The following is an 18,431-nucleotide window of genomic DNA, read 5'->3' on the forward strand; positions in this document are numbered from 1 at the left end:
TTTAAGCTGGCAATACTACCCTAGAGCAGGTATCTTGTACCCCTTTTTCCATTTTATCTCTTTATGCCCTATGTCGTCGATTGACTGAATTCCATCAACAGTAACATCCAATTCAACAGGGAATATCCTTTTCGTTTAATATTTAATACAATTGCTTGCGTGTTGTTATTGTTATTTACGATCGGGTTTATCGCTTCTGACGTTACTCTTGCGCTTGCACCAGCATGTTATTTGGCACTGCGCACCATCACCAACACCGTAGCCGCCGCCGCCGGTGGAAACATGTTGTTTTCTTGTAAATGTATCTTCACGGCAGAGCGGAACTGTGACTCAAAATTCTAAATAACAAAGATTCCCCATAAGAAAAAGTGTGAAGTTTAATGGAGATACATGATGTAACGCAATTTAGGAAAAGAAAACTACACTTTGTCGTATGTGTAACAAGGTGCACCATACGTTATGGATTAAATCGTTTCAATTAATGACAATGTAAAGGGTGGTTCAATGTACGTTTATAGAAGACAACAACCAAGAAAAAAATGATCCAGTTGTCTGGAGTAGGTCCTATAGACTTTAAGAGATTTGTGTTTGTTATTTTTGGGTTACCTTTCAATTGTATACATGAAAATTGTATTGAACAAGAAATTGAACATGACAAATGACAAATGACCATTCAAACTTGAACTTGGATATTTTTAGACAAAAAAATAACATTATTTACGTGAATATGTTGGAAAATATCCAAAAAGGTAGGTTAGAAAACCATCATATCGTCATAAAGTACGATTCAGAAGTTGAAATCGTATCGAAGGGACAGTTAAACTCCGTATTTAGGTTAGGTTAGGTTGGAGTGGCTGCCCAGATGTCATTGACGCACGTAGACCTCAAGGGTCCATTGTGATACCACTAATGAGGTTACTCATGGGAGAGTAATGAACATAAACAAAGCATTTTGTACTTTTAATGAAGTTAAAGAGACGTTTTGTGTCAATCGTTGACAATTCACTGGTATTATCGAAGAAATGATTACCGAGAAAGTTATTCCTTCTAATGGAGAGTGTTGGACATGTACATAGAAGGTGTTGGACTGTAGCCTATTCCTCCTCGTCCATGCAGCTTCTACAGGAGTCATTTGTGTAGACCCCTAGCCTCAGAGCATGTCTTCCTATGAGGCAGTGCTCTGTTATAACCCAATTGTAGAGCTTATACTTTGTATGCTCAGGGATATCAAGCCTTTTGACCGTTTTAAGTCTATGCTTTGCCATGGTACTCTGTGACCATCTAGCATTTGTTGATTCTACAGCATATTGTTTGAGAAGATATTTGCATGTAGCAAGTGGTGTTCCTATGTTATGTTTTTGTCTAACATTAGGCAGAAGTTTTTGGTGAGCTCATCAGATTTGCAATTTCCCGGAATGTCTCTGTGGCCCGGCACCCAAATGAGGTGAATATTAAACTGTTCCGTCATCTCATTCAGAGATGCTCGACAATCGTGTACTGTTTGAGAGTTTGTGGAGACAGACGCGAGAGATTTAAGAGCAGTTTGGCTGTCCGAGAAGATTCGTTTATCCTTGCAAGATATATCGTTTTCTTCAATCGCCATTTCTTCTGCCTGGAATACACAACATTGATTGGGAAGTCTATAGGATAGACTGAGATTTAGTTGTTCCGAATAGATACCACTTCCAACTCCGTGATCGGTCTTTGAACCGTCTGTATAGCAGTGTACCGTATCGTCTTCCAGGGGTCTCTATTCTTCCCAGGAGGATCTTGAAATGATGGACACATAGAAGCTTTTACCAAATACCATTTTTGGGGTGGAATAGTCTAAGCGATTTGGGATGGATCTGAAATTGTCTAGAATAGTAGTATGTCCAGTATTGTTACTGTTCCACGCCTTACACATGAGTTGGCTGCCACCATTTTGGAGAAGATGTCAAGAGGTGTTAAGTTTAAAAGCACTTCCAGTGCTGCGGTTGGTGTTGAGCGAAGTGCTCCTGTGATGCACATACCTGCTGACCGCTGGACTTTGATGAGCTTATTTAGATTTACCATCTTGTCCGGTGCGGTCTACCATACGACAGCTCAATAAATAAGTATCGGTCTCAATACAGAAGTGTATAGCCAGTGGGTTATTTTTGGGGAGAAGCCCCATTTTGATCCTATGGCCTTTTTACAAGTAAAAAGCGCTACAGTAGCCTTTTTTACTCTTTCATTAATATTTGCCTTCCAATTTAGTTTTTTGTCTAAAATGAAGCCTAAATATTTAGCTTGGTCGGAAAAGCTTAATGGTATTCATTTAATCTTGAGTGGGCTAATCTGAGGAATTTTATACCTTCTCGAAAAGAGTATTAATTCTGTTTTATGTGGATTGACGTCCAAGCAACATTGCTTAGCATATTTTGTTAGCCTATTTAATACATTTTGTAGGAGTTCCGAGAGAACTTGGGGGTGCTTGAGAGATACGGATATTGCAACGTCGTCAGCATAGGCAATCACCTTTAAACCCTCTGCTTCTAATGATGTAAGTAGGTCGTTTACTACCATGTTCCATAAACGAGGCGAAAGGACCCCACCTTGGGGGGTGCCTCGATTCACCGATCTGGTGGTAGTATAACTTCTCATGCTAGAAGTTATTGTCCTGCTCTTGAGCATGAGACTTATAAGATCTATGAGTGATTTCTCTAATTTCAGCTTATCCATTGCTGCTGTGATTGTCTGGTTACTGACGTTGTTGAAAGCTCCTTCAATATCTAGGAACGCTACCAGGTTATATTCTTTGTATTCGAGGGAATGTTCAATAGTACGTACCAGTGAGTGAAGTGCTGACTCTACTGATTTTCCCTTAGAGTAATCAGGCTGAGCTGTGGAAATGAGACATGGTTTTAAGTTATGTCTGATGTAAATTTCAATCAATCTTTCCAAGGTTTTAAGAAGGAAGAATGATAGGCTGATTGGTCGTAGATCTTTAGGGTTAACGTGGGAGGGTTTCCCTGCTTTAGGAATGAAGACTACTTTTGGCATTCTCCAGGCTTTGGGAATATATCTGCTCGTGAGCTCTATGAGCAGAAGAGGCGAGAGGAACGACGACTTCTCTGAAGGAAAAAGAGAGGGCATGAGAAGCGTGCGGTCGGCTTGAATGCCGAACTCTTTAAAGCAGCTGGAAATAAGTTGGTTAAGAGCATGCACCAACTCCTCTCTAAGATATGGTCGAAAGAAAGCATGCCCGATGAATGGATCCCCAGTATTGTTTGCCCGATCCTGAAAAAAGAAGACCCTCTAACTGCACCATCTATAGAGGAATCAGTCTACTTAATATCGCCTATAAAATCTTCTCTGCCGCAATATGTGAACGTCTAAAGCCCATCGTCAACAACCTGATAGGTCCTTATCAGTGTGGTTTTATACCATGAAAGTCCACAGTTGATCAAATATTCACGTTACGGCAGATCCTGGGAAAAACCCAAGAACACCAAATCGACACCCACCATCTTTTCATCGATTTCAAGGCCGCATATGACGGCATATACAGGGACGAGCTGTATAGAGGCATGTCTAGTTTTGGCATCCCTGTCAAACTCGTCCGTTTGTGCAGGATGACCATGGAGAATTCACGCTGCTCCCTGAAGGTTGCAAACAACTTAGCAGAACCAAAAAAGGTTTTAGACAAGGTTATGCGCTGGCATGTGATTTTTTTAACATCGTTCTTGAAAGAATAGTGCAGAGCTCACACGTCAACACTAGAGGCACTATCTTTCAAAAGTCTGTCCAATTACTAGCATATGCTGATGACATTGACATAATCGGAAGAACTCAGCGAGATGTCAATGGAGCTTTTGTGAGTATTGAAGCAGAGGCTGCGAAAATGGGTTAAACGTTTAATGAGGACAAAACAAAGTACATGCTGTCGTCAAGAAAGAACATACAACACCGACGTCTTGGTCAAAAAGTCACCATCGACAGACGTAACTTTGAGGTAGTCAAGGACTTCGTCTATCTAGGCTCCGCTGTAAACGCAGAAAACAACACCAGCGCTGAGATCAAACGCAGAATAACTCATGCTAACCGCTGTTTCTTTGGACTAAGAAAGCAATTGAGTGGTAAAGTCCTCTCTCGAGGGACCAAAGTGTTGCTATATAAGACCCTTATCATCCCCGTCCTGCTAAACGGTTCAGAAGCATGGACTATATCAAAAGCGGATGAAAGCACCTTGGGTCGGTTCGAGAGAAAAGTTGTTCGTGTGATCTACGGTCCCGTATGCATCGAAAGGGAGTGGAGGAGAAGATGGAACGACGTAGTCTTAGCCAGAAGAGTAAAAGTCCAACGACTAAGATGGCTGGGTCACGTAGAGTGCATGGAAACCAATGCTTCGGCCCAGAAAGTCTTCTAATCCACACCCACAGAACAGCGCAGTAGAGGAAGACCGCGGATCAGGTGGCGCGCACAAGTGGAAGGTGACCTCACCCCGCTTGGAGCGCGAAACTGGAGACATCCATCTAGGGACCGAGCAAGATGGAGAAGTTTTTTGGGTGAGGCCCTAGTTCACACAGGACTGTAGCGCCACCTTAAGTAAGTAAGTAAGGTGGTCTAGATCGAGAGATAATGTAGTTCAAAAATTACCCTCTTGGTTCAGACTTTCGACATTTCAAGGTCTCTAGAATCTAAACCAAAGGAGGATCCCCTTATTGATTTCTTAGTAGGATCTAAAGTGTTAGTAAGGGACCGTGCATCTTAAGGGTTCGAGCCTCTCACTTTGTAGCGGACATTCGTCTTTTAATTCTCAGCTCAAACGCTGTAATTGTTTTTGATAACTGTTATACCTGTAAATGTTTCACTTGGTGTAAACGGATAATACTAAACGACGCCGAGCTGGTTAGAACAATTACAGATCATAGTCTTCGACACATGAATATTTGGTTTCAACATTCTTTTTTTGCGTTTCGGTTATCGTAATGAACCCATTCTTTGTCACAATGCGATACTCAAATCCTTCCCTTTTTTGCCTTCCAATTGTTCACAAAAACTTAGACACCACCGCTACTTCAGCTGCTGTTTCACTTGTTGTCAAAAATAAATCCAAACCTCTAACCATCGCAGCTTATATCGTACATAAATATATTTGTTTTGAAAACTGTTTTAAACTAGTTTTGAACCTAAGGTAAGTAAGCATCGTGGGCAATGAAAGCAAATTCTTTGAAAAAACAGAACTTGTGATATTGGAACTTCAAATATGATTCAAGTTTTTACCTTTAAATAAGTCGTATTGCTCCATGCTATTCAAGCCTTACTCATTTCTTGCGAGCTTATAAAACAGTGAACTACGAGTATAAGATCTTTTCAAACTTTACAGAAATGTTTCAGCTCTAAAATACCAAAATGAGATGACTTGGGTAGCACTGAAGTTGGAAATATTGGGTTTTGGGCTTAATTATAATTCAAGACCAGTTGCACCTCCACTGCGCTGACGTCTCCATTGTGTTTAGATGGTAGGCCATTTGGTTTTCATCTTTACTTGATTCAAATTAAATTCTTCCGTCATCGAATACAAGTGTGTAATAATTGTGGACGGTCTATAATGAGTATAGGTTAGGTACATATAGATTAATGAGTCTTTTGTACACTCCAATAAATAATTCTTTTTATCGATCACCAATTTAAGAAAATAAAACATCTCTGATGATATCAGAGTCTTTTGCACTCTTGACTTAAGGGTACGCCCAAATCTTATCTTCATCTCCATATATTTGTGTATATCCTTTAACTGCTTAGTGCGTCTGGCTATATATAGAAAGAGAAAGAAAGAGAGCCCTATAGGGCAATTAAAAGATCATTAGATCACATACAGTGAGGTACCCCACGCGTGCGGTACTTAATGAAATTTATCGCTTAGCGTTTGGCACACCGCTATAAAGTAGGTAGTTGAACGCTTGTCGACGCGATGTTTCATTGTTGCCATTGTATGATGTGTTTCTGGGCAATTAAAGCCCACATTGGGGCACGTTTAATTGAGGCACTGCACCATTCACCACTACCACCATCACCACCACCACCGATTACCACAAAGTCAAGTCAGTGTTTCATCCTCCATCATCATCATCAGAGCCTCATACACAAAAAAGGAGGAAATTTAAAGCATCATCGCTGTTAGATACGTACATAGATAGGACTTGTTGTAGATGGCTGATTCGAACACCGTATGCCGCTCGCCTCTTGCGTTTTCAGATAAATGCATGAGATGAAAGCGCAGAGATCAGGTTACTCTATAACAACCCGGTCGGTGTGATGCTTGGGCCGATAAGGGGCAAAGAAGTGGGGAAAGGGCTGTGGTGGTGTACTGGTGTCTCAGTGCGAGATGTGAGATGCGGACAGCATCTAAGGTTCGTTAATGGCCAGATAAATGCAATAAATAAAACGCCTTGCAGATTATTATTAATAATAAATAGCTGTGCACGCGCGCAGGCTCTCGCAAGCGCAAGCCACCAAATCCTAAACCTATATAGCTTCTAGATGACGAGGCTATAGTCGACTAGCGACGACGACGACGACGTCCCCATGGCACGCATAAACAAATAAGATTTGTGTTCCACTGAGGTTTCCTTTTTTTCAAAGTTGTTGCCCAGACTAGCAAATCGCCATCTCATGAGAGACGCCATGAGAGACGATTTTTCGTTTGATGTACCGAGACCGCCCAAGTTAGATATGATGCTGTGCTTTGAGATCGAAGGGGGTTTTTGGGAACTCGCACCATGACATGCAATAAACCGCTATACATAAACCGCGGCGGCCGGCCCAGTGCAGTCAACCACCGAGCATATCATCGACTTCTTCGACGACCAGATAGCTCTATGATGTCAATGCTAGTTTTTTCTTAAACTTCTTACCCATAGATAGGCACCTATAAAAAGTTTGGGAGTGTCTGGAAGTTTTTGAAGTTTATGAGATGAAGGAAGCAAATTATCCTGCAAATGGCAAGCGATTTCGATCAGAAAAGTGATTTGTGTTCATAGTTGACCGAGTTAGCAGTTTGGTCAACGCGTGGGAGGTATAAAGTGCACTTCGCATTATATGCCGGTATGGAATTTCAAATACTATAAACAGTTTAAAGAAACTGTCAGTATGATGATGAAATCCAAGGTTGGGCAATTATTGCATTTAAAGTTTGATTTGTAAAAATTACCAATCAGAAGGAAAAATGTAGCTATAGTAGGTTATTTGGTCTTTGAGGGGTAATCGATATTTAGGATCCGTTAAAGAGTTAAGTTGAGTTGAGCAATTTTGTATTAAATAACTGTGATTGATGTTTTGATATCGAAAGCTTATATTTTTGAAAAACAAAAATATAAACAAAGGAAGGAAATTTTAAATTTCCAATTGGGTTTTTGGTAAGTCATAAACAAGTATTGGACTTATTTTTTTTAGATAATCCCTATTAAATGACCTATTAATAGGTTATTAGCTACACGGCACGTTTTTAAAAAAAATCTAAATTAGATATTGGCAAGTCTTCGCCTGTTAAGAACATGATATTTAAAGCTTAACTGTCTTAAAATTAATTGAACTTAAGGCAACATTATACCAGCAAAGTCTTTTGAGCTGACCTTAAGTCTTTTTAACTTATGAAAGTATTAAGATTGTTTTTGTTTATCAAAAGCCTACACTAATTTACATTTACAAAGATAAGAGGGAAGAAAAAAGTGAGCGGTACCGGAAAAAATTGATTTTCAACTTAAAAACAAGGTTTGCTAATAACCGTGACGATAGCACAAATATGTTGGTTTCATTCGACTTGAATTTTTAGCTTCTCGAAGTTTTTGAGTATAACAACACAGCTTCTTTAAAATACAACATAACTCTTACAGCTCTAAGTCAAAAATGATGATCCAAAAGTTATTGCAAGACGCTCTTGAAATTTACTAAAAGACGTTTAGTGAATTGTGATAGCAAAAAATTAGTTTTTCTCAAATGCATAGACCGATATTACCTGATATCAAAAATGTTGATCCGAAAAGCTTTGCAAGCGCCTTTCTGTCTGCAAAGCACTATCAAAGAAAAGGATTACAAAATTCAAACTGTTATTTGAAAACAATTAAAAGTTTCGGCTCAGAGATTTGTTAAAAACTAGACTAGGTGGCACTGCAGTCCATAAATAATGAGGGCCTAGTGACTTAGAACTCTCAACCATGATAAGAATTATTCTTGGAGTAGAGTAGAGGTAGTACTTTAAAAAAAAAAAGTTTATATGTGGCACAGGTAGGAATTGAACCTTAGACGCATGACAGTCCTACGCACTAACTATCACGTCAAGGGTAACCAGGTTCTGGTGTTAATAACGCTGAAAGTGTACCTGATAAACAGAAGAAAAAGTCTAAAAAAAGAAGCCGAGAAAACTCTGTGCTTGTAAGAAATTCTACCCCTCCCTCAAAACGAACTAATGTTAACATCACCCAATACTTTCAGATCATACTGGGACTCCTCATGTAACTCCAATTCTTGACTTAAATTCAGCTTCCATTAGCGACTCCGTTACTGGAACAGTAATAAACAATTCCATCCCTATCAAAGCTGTATTCAAACCCAAAATAATTTCTATAGCTTGTCTAGACCCACTAACAACGCCAGAAGATATAACTTCTCACTTAGTTTCGACCAAGAGCATAGCTTGTAGCACATCCATTAGGTGTACTAAGGTCAATAAACCAAATAGCTTTGTTTCTTCTTTTAAATTAGTAACGAATCCTACGTTCTTCGATTCAATTTGCAATAGAAATGTATGGCCCCTAGAGACTTTATTCAAAGAATTTACAGAAAGTCAAAAACAGGGTTTTTCTTTGGAAACCAAGGAATAAAGTCAACAGACTTGCCCTCTTCTACAAAAACGTAAGGGACTTCGTAGCAAGACTGCTGACATTTTTCTCATTTCCCAATCATTTCCACATGACGTATTCGTTTTGACAGAAACTTGGCTTAATTCAACCTTTTCCGACACAGAACTTTTCAGCCAAGAGTTCGAAGTTTACAGAAATGATCGTCATGTTGGTAATGCAATGGATTTAGGTGGAGGTGTTCTTATAGCGGTAAAAAATACATATTTCTCTTCTTCTGTATATTTTCCATTTGAATTATCAATTGAACTGGTATGTGTGAAGATAATGGTACAGAATAAGACTATTTTCATTTTAATCGTTTATATTTCCCCAAAAAGTTTAGAGTCTGTTTAACACAACTTAGCATTAGACTTTGTTATCAGTTTGTCCTGCTCGTACACCAATATTTTACTTGTAGGGGATTTTAATTTACAACACATTGACTGGATTCTTTCCGAAAACGTATCCTGCCTTGAAGCCTCTCCTTCTTCATCACAATTGGAACTATCTCGTCTCGATAAAATCATTCTTACTGACTTACAGCAAACAGTATTTTCTTCTGACGCTATTAGTACTTTTGTTCTAGAATCTAGATCAAGAATTACTGATATCGATCAATACCAGTCCCCCCTTGGACATTTTTCTTGACTTAAGTAATCACCTTACTGAACACAGTAATTCTTTTGAAAGCTTATATAATTTTGACTTCAAAAGAGCTAATTTCCAGTTGTTGTATGAAGATTTGACCATTTCTGGAATTGCTGATACTTTAGCATTTTCTAATATTGACGAAGCAGTTTCAATTTCTTATAAGATCCTTAATGGTTGTTTAGAAAAAAATCTACCTTTTAAGAAATCAAGAAATACTGACTTTTACCACCCTTGGTACACGAAAGAATTGTGTTTACTTCGAAACAAAAGAAATAAGGCATGGAAAACTTTTCTCAAAACTCTGTCTCCAATCAACTTCTCTGTTTATGTTGAATTCTTTAATGAATTTAAGTCTCTTTCTAATTTTTTATACGCTTGTTATGTTACTGATATGGGCACCTCTTTGAAATTTTGTAAACTCGAAGAAATAACCAGATGGCTTTCCAGTTAACTTCACTTACAAGAACCTTTCGTTAGATAAAACTTTTGGTATCTGTAACGCTTTCGCAACAAATTTCCTTGAGTCATTTGTTAATAGCTCTCAAGAAGTTGATTAAGTATATTTTCTTAATCTTCACACTTTTTCGCAAACTAGCTGTAGTCACATATTTGTGCTACAGAGTACGGTCCTTGATCTTTTATCTGCTTTGAATGATGACTGCTCAGCCGGTCCCGATGGTATTCCTCCGATAGTACTAAAAAAGTGTAGTAATGCTTTAGTTGAACCCCTTACGTTCTTATTCAAACTTTCTCTAAAAACAGGCAAATTTCCCAGTATATGGAAGAAGTCATTTCTAACTCCAATTTTTAGGAAAGGCAACGAGGCGGATATAACAAACTACAGGCCCATTGCAAAGCTTTCTTGCATTCCTAAATTGTTTGAACAAGTTGTTTGTGAAAGTGTAGCAATTTTTAGTAGAAATATCATTTGCGAAGAGCAACATTCTCAAACATATGTTCAAACGCTTTAGAACAAGGTTATGAAGTTGACTGTGTATACACTGACTTCTCCAAAGCTTTTGACCAACTTAGCCACGGAATTATTTTATTTAAACTTAAGGCTCTTGGTTTTTTCAACCATTATTCTTAGCTTGGATTAAGTCATACCTTGAAAACAGATCCTACGATTTGAAATTTAGAAATTGTCATTCAGAACCTTTTGTTGTTCAATGTGGGTGGTGTTCCCCAGGGAAGCCATCTTGGCCCTTTTCTGTTCACCCTGTCTATTAATGACGTATCGTCATGTCTATGTTCAAGTGAAGTTCTCATTTTTGCTGATGACATGAAAATTTTTAAGATTATAAAGTCCACCCATGATCGTATCCTTTTACAATCCGACATTGATACTAAAAAACGAATTGTTAGTGTAGTGTATTTGATTATTGTGGCACAGTTCCAACTTAGAGTTTACACATGACAAATAAATTCAAAACAAAAACTAAAATCGCGCGATTTTTAAAAATTAAACAATTAGTTTTGATTGCAAAATCGGGATGATAAAAAATGGCTTCATAAAAACGGGATAACAAAAAGCGGAATTATAAAAAATCCGGATTATAAAGAGCAGGATTATAAAAAATGGGATTTTAAGAAACGGGAATATAAAAACCGAGATATCGAACCCAACCTGAATCGTAAACTTGAAACGAAAACTTAATTTCTTTGCTGAACATCTCGAAAAGCTTTTAAATATTTCTACTGAAAAGCTCAGGAAAATAATAGAAGAAAAAAGACGAATTCCGAACAGTTTGGAAGTACATCGAATTACGGAGGGAGGTGGTGGAAGAGAAGAAAAGATAAGTGTATAGGTATGTAGAAAAGGCGATCTCAAGGCAACATAGCCTGAGATAGAATTAGCGCTGTAGTACGTCGTTTTGATACCAAAAACTCGATTGACCTGTGATGGAAAGGGACAGATTGATAGAGAAGCTTCATAGCGATTATGTTAGAGCCATTTTGTCGCATTGAGAAAAAAGATTAGGTCTCTAATCTTTGTCTCAGATAGTTCATCAAGTTCTTGAAAGAATGCTTTCCCAAAGTACAAAGTATTTCATTCTAGTGTTTGCCAAAGCAGGACATTTGCAGAGGAAATGGATTATGGTTTCACTTTCTCTTTGGTCACTACAACTACGGCAAAAGGTGTTGTAAGAGATACCCAACTTCTCTGCATGAACTCCTATAGGCCAATGTCCGGTACAAACCGCAACAATCCTTTTTACGTCCTGCCTTGGCCTGAATAGAAGATAGTTTGTACGGGTTTTATTATAGGTGGGCCATATCTTCCTAGATATAATGCAGTAAGGTAAATTGCTCCACCTTCGGTTTGATTCAGTTTACCCTTTACCCAGAAAAGATTTTACCCTTCATAGCACTAAGAGGAATGTTAACCATTTCCGAGCTCATCAGCCCGTTCATTTCCCACAATACCACTATGGCTCGGAACCCAGATCAGGGTGACACCGAGGTTAATATTCAGGCTCGCAAGCTCATCGCGATATTGCTGGAACAATTAAGATAAAGATATGGCCGAGTTAATGGCTTTGACAGCTGCCTGACTGTCTGTAAAGATAGCCGGATTTCGGTTTAGGTTTGGGCTTTGTTTAAGTATCTTATACATGCCTCCCTTATTGCCAGCAGTTCAGCCTGAAAAACACTAGCGAAATCAGTAAGCCTAAAGGATTTGGCTACATTTAGGGACTCAGAAAAGATTCCAGAACCAACTCCGCACTCCATCTTTGAGCCGTTAGTAAAGATGGTTCTGTCAAACCTTTCGACACGATTTCATCCTCCCAATCTTCTCTTGATGGGAAAATAACCTTAAAACCCTAACTATGGCTCAAAGTAGGAGTGCAGTAGTCAGTGTCTACCGAGATAATATCTGAGGGAATCAATTTCGTTATGTTGCTGTGACCATAAAGTTTTGACAACCAGCTGTTTGATTCCTTCAACCTAATAGCGCTGCAAGAAACTATGTATTTAATAAAAAGCTCGATTGGTAGAAGATCCAAAATAACGTTTAAGGCGTCCGTTGTGTAAGAACGCTTGAACCTGTGGTGCCCACGCAAGCTGTTCTCTGAACCTTCTTTAGATTATCAATTTAGTTTTGGTGGTAATGAGCAACAGTTCAGTTTTACTTTGGTTAACTCCTAGTCCACAACTCGTGGCCCAGCTGCTAAATTTATTCAAAGCTGACTTCGTGATTTTACTAATCACAGAGGTGCACTTTCCTTACACCAATAGCACCAAATCATCGGCATAGGCTACCGCCTTCACTCCACATCTCTCTAATTTAACGAGAATTGTATAAGATAGGTGTAGCTCAAGCCTTTGATAAGATTTGGCACTTGGGACTTGAGTACAAATTTCGTATTGACCTTTTAGCCAGTATTACGAAATATTGGAATATGTTAAAACTTGATGTTATAACCTTAAGGCAACAAATTGGTACTAAGATGAAAAATTGCTTTTATACCGTTTTGCGTTTTTCTGTTTAAACCGTTTTAACATAAATGCTTCAGCATTTTTTTACTGGGCCAATGTAAGGCAGGTGAAGATTAACAGGATATTTTTTTGAAAAATAAGTAAAATACTGAACATTTTTAAACTGAATATCTAAGTCACGGATGGTATATTCGGGAAATCATTACGTAACGCATTTCATTGAAAACTACTTCTTGATGAATTTACGTAGCCTTTAAAGCCTTAAATAAGATTTTTTTAGTATAAAAGGTTGTATCTCAAAAATTTGACGGAGATAGATCGATTTTGAGGTCGGATTCGAACTAAAGCAATCATCAGTATGTACCTAGAAATACGTCTGCTGTAAAGTCATACGTGCGTCGATTTGCCGAATTACTTAATGAATTTTTAATTATAACTCTATGCGTCTCTACCACTATAAACCTTCCATACTCGAAGGATATGTTAAGTCGATACAATATTTTGTTTGTTAGACTGTCTAAGTTAAGTGGGTGTGTATCCATATCCAGTCTCAAGACCCATATCATCACAGATGCGATGTTCTCAGTTAGCATATCGCTATTAAATTATAGGTCCCGCCAACGTCTTCAAGTAAACACACGCGTCATACCGTTCATTATCATCTATCTCGATTTCTGTTCCTTCAAATAACAACAAAAAAAACCAAAGGACTCTTCGAAAAAAAACATCAAACATCGGGAAGTGTTATCCACTTCATAAACTCACAGATCGTATAATATGCACTGCTACCGCTTGTGACGATGATGATGATGGGATTCCTTTCGATTTCTCTTAAACCTACCTGTCTTCATTAAATCAATTGGCAAGACACCGCCACCGCCGGCCGCCGCCGCCGCCACACTGCTCCGCTTGAAAAGGATATGCATCACAAGAAGTCCTGCTGAGTCTGACTTTACGTTCGCCATCAGGTGTCGGAATTGTAAATTAAAGGTTCACCTTAACCTGTCAGCACAACGGTATTCGTACTTCATTATATAGGAGTGTGGACCTGTGTACCTATATATCAGCTCGTATAGAAGATAAAGTGAATTAGGATATAAAATTGAGTTGATTGCAGTAATCTTGGAGTGTATTATTATCCTGTTGGCTCATTAATAGAATAACAATGACCATCATAGCCACACCGTCACTACGCCATATGGTCAAGTGAAATGGAAGGAGTCTTGCACCAACCAAAACGATAATGTTATCCACGAGAGCCCGATGCAGATCCCGATTTGATAAGCCTTGATGAGGATTTTCTTATGGACAGCAGCAGGCATGGCACCGTGCGTTATACACACGCGAGTCCAGAATTTTCGTCCTTCGTTAATTGAAAGAGAATGATCCTTGTTTTTTTAATCGATTGTGTTATGTTGTTTTTGTTTTTGTATTTTCTAGTTTTATGTTTAGAATGGTGCTAGAAAACAACAGTTGTTCTAGCACTAGCCAAGATGGGTTCATTATTGGCTATCCATTTTGGTCAGTACCTTTAGTCGCTGTCTATACACAACTTGACTCTGACAGGAACATAGTAATTATCCTTTTAACATGGTGCATTCCAGAAAATTTGGTATTTTGTATTTTTCATTTCTAGGTTTTTCCTAGAATCCATAAGGGTTGAAGATGGGTTTTCGCTAATTAAATAATTTTCGAAAGAAATGCATTCATATTCGTTTACGAGTTAATGTAGAAAAAGGGGTACGAAAAGGGTTATTATTATTTGCTGGTCATGGGCAATTTGACAGTTATAAAGTCAACAAGGGCTTGAAAAAACAATAAATGAGAGAACAAGGCTTGAGTGTGGTACCGTATGTTAGTTTTGTTGCTGATTAAAATTGAGTGATTCTAATCAAATTACATACGTTTTGAGGGAAGGAATGATGAAAGGGTTGGTTTTCTTTTTTTTCTTCTAGGAAGTGATGATGTTGTAATGATGGAAAACAAATACATATTACGCCTTAATTTAGGTTAAATATAGTCAAGTTTTTGAACATTTTAAAATTATAGGTTATTAAGTATTAATATAAGCAGATTTTGCATCTAAGCCAGGTCGAAACGTTTTACAAAGAGAATCATCTATTGATTTCATTTTAAACCATAAGTTATTTTGACTCTAATACCTTTTTTTTCGTAAAAAATATGGACAGAAATTTAATGTCGGTTGATCAAATTTTGGAACAATACTTTTTGTAAGGAAGTTTTGACTATAATTAAGCACCCATCGCTCCTCCTTCTTTTCGGAAGTTTGTGCAAAGAATTAGTAAGACTGGTAGGCTATTGCACAACACGTATGGTTACTGTCATGAGTATTGTTTCTATTCGATCAGAAAAAAGACTCTTATCGCAACTGGACTTAAGCAACCGATAGATAAGGACCAATCTATGAAAGATCGAAAAATTGTACAAATTGAAACACTATTTATAATCTTGGTCGCAAACGAAACGCTATTTTTTGCGTCAGAACACTTCCTCAATCGATTGGCATTTGTAATTTGTGTGTATCCATTTCAAAAGATCTATCTGGCACCAAGATTGGTTCTAGGACATTTCTTTGCGGTACACCTGCTTAAAATTTCGTAAATTCCGGGTAATTTTAATCTAGCTCTTCTCCAAAGAGTCTGTTAATTTTTCAGATCGTAAAAGAAAATAACACCAAATCACGAGACAAATAATAACTTTCTGCTTGAAGGTTTAACGGGAACTACTCTTGATTTCGAGCATAGCAGTTGGCAAAAGACTTAGTTGTTTTCATCAACTGATCTTAAGTACACGCATGATCCGAATGTATTTAAACTGCTATCCGAAAAGGCATGAAGCTCAATTGTTTTGGCGGAAGGACGAAGGACATATCGTGGAATATTTAACTTACTCAAATCTGAAAACTGGCAAATGTAATTTATCCACTTTTGAGCCTTTTCAATATGAAGCTTATCATCCCAAGTCATGTTTAACTTCCATAACTCTTGTAAGAATAGCTTACCAATCACTATTACTGGTCCGAGTAAACCAAGAGGATCGAAAAGTCTTGCAAGATCGGCCAAAACTGTTCGTTTAGTTATTTGTGTGTTAATTTTACTTATCTTTTCGTCATTAAAGCAGAATTTGAAAACATCTTGTGAAGGATCCCATATTAATCCTAAAGTTTTAATAATCTCAGACTGATGGAATGTTACTAATTTCTCTTTATCGTCTTCAGAAATTTCTTTTAAAATCATGGGATTATTGGCACAAAACTTTTTTAATTCAAAGTTACCTGTCTTGAGTAAGGAAATAATCTCGTTGAGTAACTCATGAGCGTCATCAATGTTGTCTGCACCGGCCAAACAATCATCTACGTAAAAATTGTTTTTAACGGCTTGTGAAGCTCTATAAAATTTGTCTTGTTTGTCATCAGCTATTTTTACAAGACATCTAGTTGCTAAATAGGATGCAGGTGCTGTGCCATAGGTTACGGTATTTAATTTATAAAGTTGCAATGGCATATCGGTTTTTGATCTCCAAAAAATAAGTTGGAAGGCTTGATCTTCTTCTGACAATAAAACCTGGCGATACATCTTGGTTATATCTGCGGTAAACACATATCGGTGCATCCTGAATTTAAGAACTATTGAAAATAGATCCGGTTGAACTGTTGGCCCCACCATAAGTATATCATTAAGTGAACGGCCAGAAGTTGTTTTGGCTGATGCATCAAAAACTACCCTCAATTTTGTTGATGAACTTTCGGGTTTCATGACGCAATGATGAGGTATGACGTAGTGTACCCTTGGAATGCTACCCTTTTTTAATGGTGTCATGTGACCTAATGCTTCATATTCTTGCATGAAGCTGATGTAAGATTTTTTAAGTTCTTTATCCTTGTTCAATTTGTTTTCCAATGAAAGAAACCTTTTTCGTGCTGATGACAGGGAGTCCCCTAAAGATATGATAGGATTCTCTTTAAATGGTAATTTAACAACAAATTTACCTTCAGAATTTAATGTTGTGTACTTCTTGAAATATTCTTCGCACTGGTGTTCTTCCTCACTCTCAGTAGTAATGGGAATATCATGGCTTTCTGTTTCAAAGAATGATCGAACAAGTTTGTCCAATGACGTCAACGATGGCTTTGTTACAATATGGCAATGAGAACTTGAATTTGAAGCTGAAGCGCTTCCCGCAACAACCCAACCTAACTTTGTATTACGTAAAGTTGGTAGATCTCTTGAAATCCTGTATTCTCCAGGCATAAACAAATCAAAGAAAAGTTCAGCTCCCAACAGCATGTCAATTTGATTAGATTTGCAGAATGAAGGATCTGCGAGCTGGATGTCATTGGGAATTTTCCACAAGGATATGTCAATTTCCTGGCTGGCCTGGTAGTCACTAATGCGAGACATGAGGTTCGTTTCAATGATTGCTTTATACGCCGAGGTACGCGACTCGAATGTAATTGATGCCACAAACTCCGACCTGCATTCTTGTGCACCTATTCCGCTGATAGGAGTATCCTTGCGATACTTCTTAATTCCCAACTGTTGAATAAGCGATGTTGTCACAAAGTTTAATTGGGATCCAGAATCAAGAAGAGCTCTGCATGGGACGCGAACACCACAGGACGATATCACATTGACCACTGCTGTTGCCAAATATACGTGGCGTTTCTGGAAATGAGTTTCTGCAGCTGCGTTATTGACTACCTGGTTTACTTGGTGTGGAGTGTTGCTTGAGGTTTTTTTATCACCCCACTGACTCTTGTTAACTGCTTGAGATTTTTGAATTTGCCGATGAAGTAACGTGTTGTGGAGCATGTTGCATTTTTGGCATTTTCGCGATACACATGATTGCTGATAATGGCCTTTCTTAAGGCAATTTCTGCACAACATCAGCCTGTGGACAGCTCTTCCTCATTCTATACCTGAAAGAGACAAGAATTTATTGCAATTGTATATACCATGTTTACTTGAATTGCAAAAATAACAAATAAGTTCCTGTTCGCTTTTGGGCGCAATGTCGACAGTTGACTTTATCCCAGTATCGTAGGTGGCCTCTAGACTTTGATACCTTCTCCTCTCATCTTTGGGGTTAATGGCCTCTAGAGTCTGGAATCTTGACTCAATAAACTTCAGGAACTCTTCAATGGTAGGACTTCTTCTTGGATCCTTAATCGCGAACTCAAATTTTTCCCTGCTCTCTCTGTCCAATTTTTGCAATAGAAGATGAACAACTATTGGATCCCAGCTTTCAATATCAACATTAAGGTTGGTGATAACTTGCAGACACTCCTTCGTGTTGTCGTGTAATCTTCGTAAGCTGGAACTTGTCGCTGTAGTAACTGACTGCAGCAATAACTTGTTTAATTGTGCAGTCAGTAACAATCTTTTATTGTTGAAGCGTTCAACAAGGACACCCCAAGCTACCTCGTAGTTATTATCCGTAGGCTTGAAATTTTGA

The 18,431-nt window shown here is 38.1% G+C and overlaps 1 protein-coding gene across 1 annotated transcript; it reads right to left on the bottom strand.

Annotated features, from left to right (window-relative positions):
* Nucleotides 1–15,736: 15,736 nt before the first annotated feature.
* Nucleotides 15,737–17,788, bottom strand: LOC129950688 (uncharacterized). The gene has a single exon (XM_056062611.1). The coding sequence runs from the start codon at nucleotides 17,786–17,788 to the stop codon at nucleotides 15,737–15,739; it is 2,052 nt and encodes a 683-aa protein (XP_055918586.1).
* Between the last annotated feature and the right edge of the window lie 643 nt (nucleotides 17,789–18,431).

This window comes from Eupeodes corollae, chromosome 3 (assembly GCF_945859685.1).
Source record: "Eupeodes corollae chromosome 3, idEupCoro1.1, whole genome shotgun sequence".
Lineage (NCBI taxonomy): Eukaryota > Metazoa > Arthropoda > Insecta > Diptera > Syrphidae > Eupeodes > Eupeodes corollae.